The sequence below is a fragment of the Gigantopelta aegis genome, chromosome 2 (assembly GCF_016097555.1).
Source record: "Gigantopelta aegis isolate Gae_Host chromosome 2, Gae_host_genome, whole genome shotgun sequence".
NCBI classification, from domain to species: domain Eukaryota; kingdom Metazoa; phylum Mollusca; class Gastropoda; order Neomphalida; family Peltospiridae; genus Gigantopelta; species Gigantopelta aegis.
This window is the reverse complement of record NC_054700.1, coordinates 11,517,242-11,520,826: the sequence shown is the minus strand read 5'-3', so window position 1 is coordinate 11,520,826 and position 3,585 is coordinate 11,517,242. Positions and strand designations below refer to the sequence as shown.

Sequence of the window (3,585 nt, the reverse complement as noted above, 5' to 3'; positions counted from 1 at the left end):
CGCACGCACGCACGCACGCAAACTGAACTATATGCAGATACATTAAGACAGAAAGAGAGAAAGAAAGACACACACACAGAGATAGATAGAGAGAGAGAGAGAGAGAGAGAGAGAGAGAGAGAGAGAGAGAGAGAGAGAGAGAGAGAGGGGAGGGGGAGGAGAGGAGAGGGGGGGGGGGGAGAAGAAGAATGGAGAAGAAAGAGTACGTATTAGAAAAAAGAGTTAGATAGAGACAGAGATAGATAAACGTAGAACCAGATAAAGTTAGATAAACAAAGAAAGATGGACAGACGCACAGAGGAGGAACAAAGAGAGTGAGAAAGAGGTAGAGCGATTGAGAGAGAGAGAGAGAGAGAGAGAGAGAGAGAGAGAGAGAGAGAGAGAGAGAGAGAGAGCAGATCAGATCAGATCTAATGATAGAGAGAGGCAGACAGACAGGTAGATATAGACAGAAAGACAGAGGAAGATGGATGGACAGACAGACATAAATATATGCAAACACAGAGAGAGAGAGAGAGAGAGAGAGAGAGAGAGAGAGAGAGAGAGAGAGAGAGAGAGAGAGAGAGAGAGAGAGAGAGAGAGAGAGAGAGAGAGAGAGAGAGAGAGAGAGAGAGAAAAGAGAAAAGAGTACGTATTAAAAACGAGAGTTAGAGAGACCGCGATAGAGACAGAATGGACAAACAAATAGTGAGAGAGGCAGAGAGATTGACAGAGATGGGTAAGGGAGAGAAAGAGGGGGAGCAGAGCGAATGACAGAGAGAGAACTAGAATAACACAAAGGCAAAGAAAATATTCACAAAATTCTATTAATTTGCTTTATGGGCAGTGTTTTAGATCGTATCTAATATACATATCGAGATCGTCGTTTGGTCCGTGGCATACACTCTGGATGTGTGGTATGAGACCGACAGACGCCCGCCAGTTGGCAATCCACTTGAGACTGCAGTCGCAGGTGATGTTGTTGTTGTAGAGATCCACGTTGTGCAGACCATACGCATACTGGATAGCCTTCGGCACTCTGCCAAGCCCACAGTCGTCCATGTGCAGTCTGTCCATTGTCGCCAGCCCACGGAAGGCGAGCTTGGATATGTTGGTGAGCGGGTTTCCGGACAGAGACAGGTCTTTGAGAGAGTTCATGTTAGGGAAGCTGTCGTCCACGAGCTGTGTTATTCTGTTGTAGGACAGATCCACCAGTTCCAGATTCGGCGGCTGGCCGAGGGCACCGCTCGGGACGTACTGCAGCGCGCACCGCGACAACCAGAGTTTCGTCAGGTTGCCGAGTCCGGAGAACGCCAGGTGCTTGATAACGCTGATGAGATTCTCGTTCAGGACGAGATATCGGAGTGCCGCCATCTTGCTGAACTGGTACTGGTCCAGGACGTGCAGGTGGTTGGCGGTGAGGTTCAGCATCCGCAGCGTCCTCAGTCTGACGACGGCTGGCGGAACATGGGTCAGGTAACAGTTGTCGAAAGACAGCAACTCTAAGGTGGAAATGATGCCGTCGAATACGTCGTTGCCCACGTTGCTGGCGGTGATGTGGTTCGACCCAAGGTAAAGCTTCTTCAGGGCCTGAAGATTCTTGATGGCATTGGGAACCTGGCGAATGGCCGTGTTGGTTATGTTCAGGATTTCCAGCGTTCCAGCTATGCCGTTGAAAGATGGTAGCGGGATTACGCTAAAGGCGTTTGTCACCCAAGATACAATTCCTTTAAACTGGTCAGAGACGTGATGGTTTCAGGAAACACAGTAAGGCGGCAGTTTTGCAGATTCAGTACCTGCAACTCCGAAGCCGAATTGACAAAAGCATCAGGTGGAATGACTTTTATATTGTTTCCAGAGAGATCCAGCCTAACTAGATTCCGAAGTGAGCTTACAGAAGTGGGCCAGGAGGTTAGCTTTGAATTGCTGGCATATATCCCTGAAGGGTATACCTCAATCCTTGGAGAACCAAATCCTCGAATGACCGTCAGTAGGTGTGATCGATTATCAGCGACCGCAGGCGTCTCAGTTTTCCCCATAGAAACGAGGAACAGTGATGGTCATAGACGTTTTTAGACACGATCAGTTTCCCCAAAAATGTCTTCCATGCCGACAAACGCTTCATCGTCATGTTCAGCTGAAGGGAGTTGTAGCTGATGTCAATGGCCGAGACGTTGACTCCCTTGAATGCTCGGGCGGGGATGTAGTTGATACGATTGTGCGAGAGGTCCAGCACGTAAAAGTAATCTCGGGACGGGGTGAACGTAGGGACCATTGCCAGACCTCTTTGATCGCAGTGGGACGCACGGATCCACAGTAACACTCGTTGGGAGCCGGGCACGTGCTGGTGGAAAAGACGAACCGCTCGCTGGTTTGATGAGCATGTTGTAACTGTTACTAACAGAGTCACCAAATCGCAGCCACATTTCTGAAAAAAAAGAAAGAGAAAGTCATGTATATAAATGTTGCTATATAAATTGACTGATCAGATGCTATTTTGTACACATTCTATCTGCCAAGCTATTTGAAGTGTGCTTGTATTCATCCAACATTCGTGTATATATTTTGCTTGTCATTCATTCAGCATCCAGCTGTTTGATCTATTAGTATTCCAGCATTTCAGTGATTTGGAACCTTACTTGATATTTTAACATTCGGATATTTACAGGACCTGTTATCTTTCAGCATTCGTTTTGTTTGGACCATTTGTTCTCAGAATTTCAGGATTTTATCTTGAACATTCACAATTCGGCTATTAATGGCTAGACCTATGTCATTTTCGTATTACCAAAATTTTACCTATTGTGTCACCTCTGCATTCGGTATTTTTGTTTCTTTTTTGGCTATCATTCAGGTCTTCAGCTATTTTTAACCAGATATTATTTAGGACATTCAGCAAGCAATGTGACCTTTTTTTCATTCAGGCATATGGCCTATTTGACCTATGACATTCCGCATGCGTGGATATTTGGGGGACTTATTGTCATTCACCTTTCAACGTATTTGACATATGTTATATTCTGGCTTCAGTTATGTGACCTTGGTTGCCATTTCAGGCATTCGGATTTATATTGAACCTATTACATGTCAGCATTCTAGTAACTCTGGTTTCTATGTATGTACACGTGGCGGCAGGTAATATATTCTGAGGAACAACGCGGTCCTAGGCTCTCTAGTGAAATCAACGAAAAAGAGTAGGCCATTGAAGTGGCAAGCAGCGGGTTTTACTCTCTCTATATATGTGTACTCCTTTAACCATTATGTTTCCGACGCCATTATAACCGTAAATAAAATTGTGTGAGTGCGTCGTTAAATTAAAACCATTTTCCTTTCTTCCTTCATCCTTTAAAAAACTAGTTTCTACACGAGAGTAATGCTGAGGCCACCTCTTTTAAAAGTATATGGTATTCAATACCGATTTTTTTATATCGTAAATGGATGTCCATTAATCTAAGTTAGGGAGTAGAGCATCACTCACCCTTCAATTTGTTTCCTGATTTGACAAGGTTCTCTGGTTTAGTTATTTTCTTTAATCCAAGGAGATATAAACATATTAGAATCACAGCCAAGCTTTTACAAGCATAAAATGTGTGACACCACCCCCCA

At 44.8% G+C, this 3,585-nt stretch overlaps 2 protein-coding genes across 2 annotated transcripts in view; both read right to left on the bottom strand.

Annotated features, from left to right (window-relative positions):
* Nucleotides 1-804: 804 nt before the first annotated feature.
* On the bottom strand, nt 805-1,912 carry LOC121380967 (leucine-rich repeat and immunoglobulin-like domain-containing nogo receptor-interacting protein 1). The gene is made up of 2 exons (XM_041510025.1): nt 1,907-1,912; nt 805-1,713 (listed from the first exon to the last, which is right to left on the bottom strand). The coding sequence occupies exons 1-2, from the start codon at nt 1,910-1,912 to the stop codon at nt 817-819; spliced, it is 903 nt and encodes a 300-aa protein (XP_041365959.1). The 3' UTR covers nt 805-816.
* A 54-nt stretch (nt 1,913-1,966) lies between these two features.
* The window catches only part of LOC121380945 (slit homolog 3 protein-like), a 4,351-nt gene continuing 2,732 nt past the window's right edge, over nt 1,967-3,585 (bottom strand). Inside the window, exon 3 of the mRNA XM_041509992.1 lies at nt 1,967-2,407. Within this exon, the coding sequence (XP_041365926.1) occupies nt 1,967-2,407 (441 nt within the window). The remainder of the gene's footprint in view (nt 2,408-3,585) is intronic.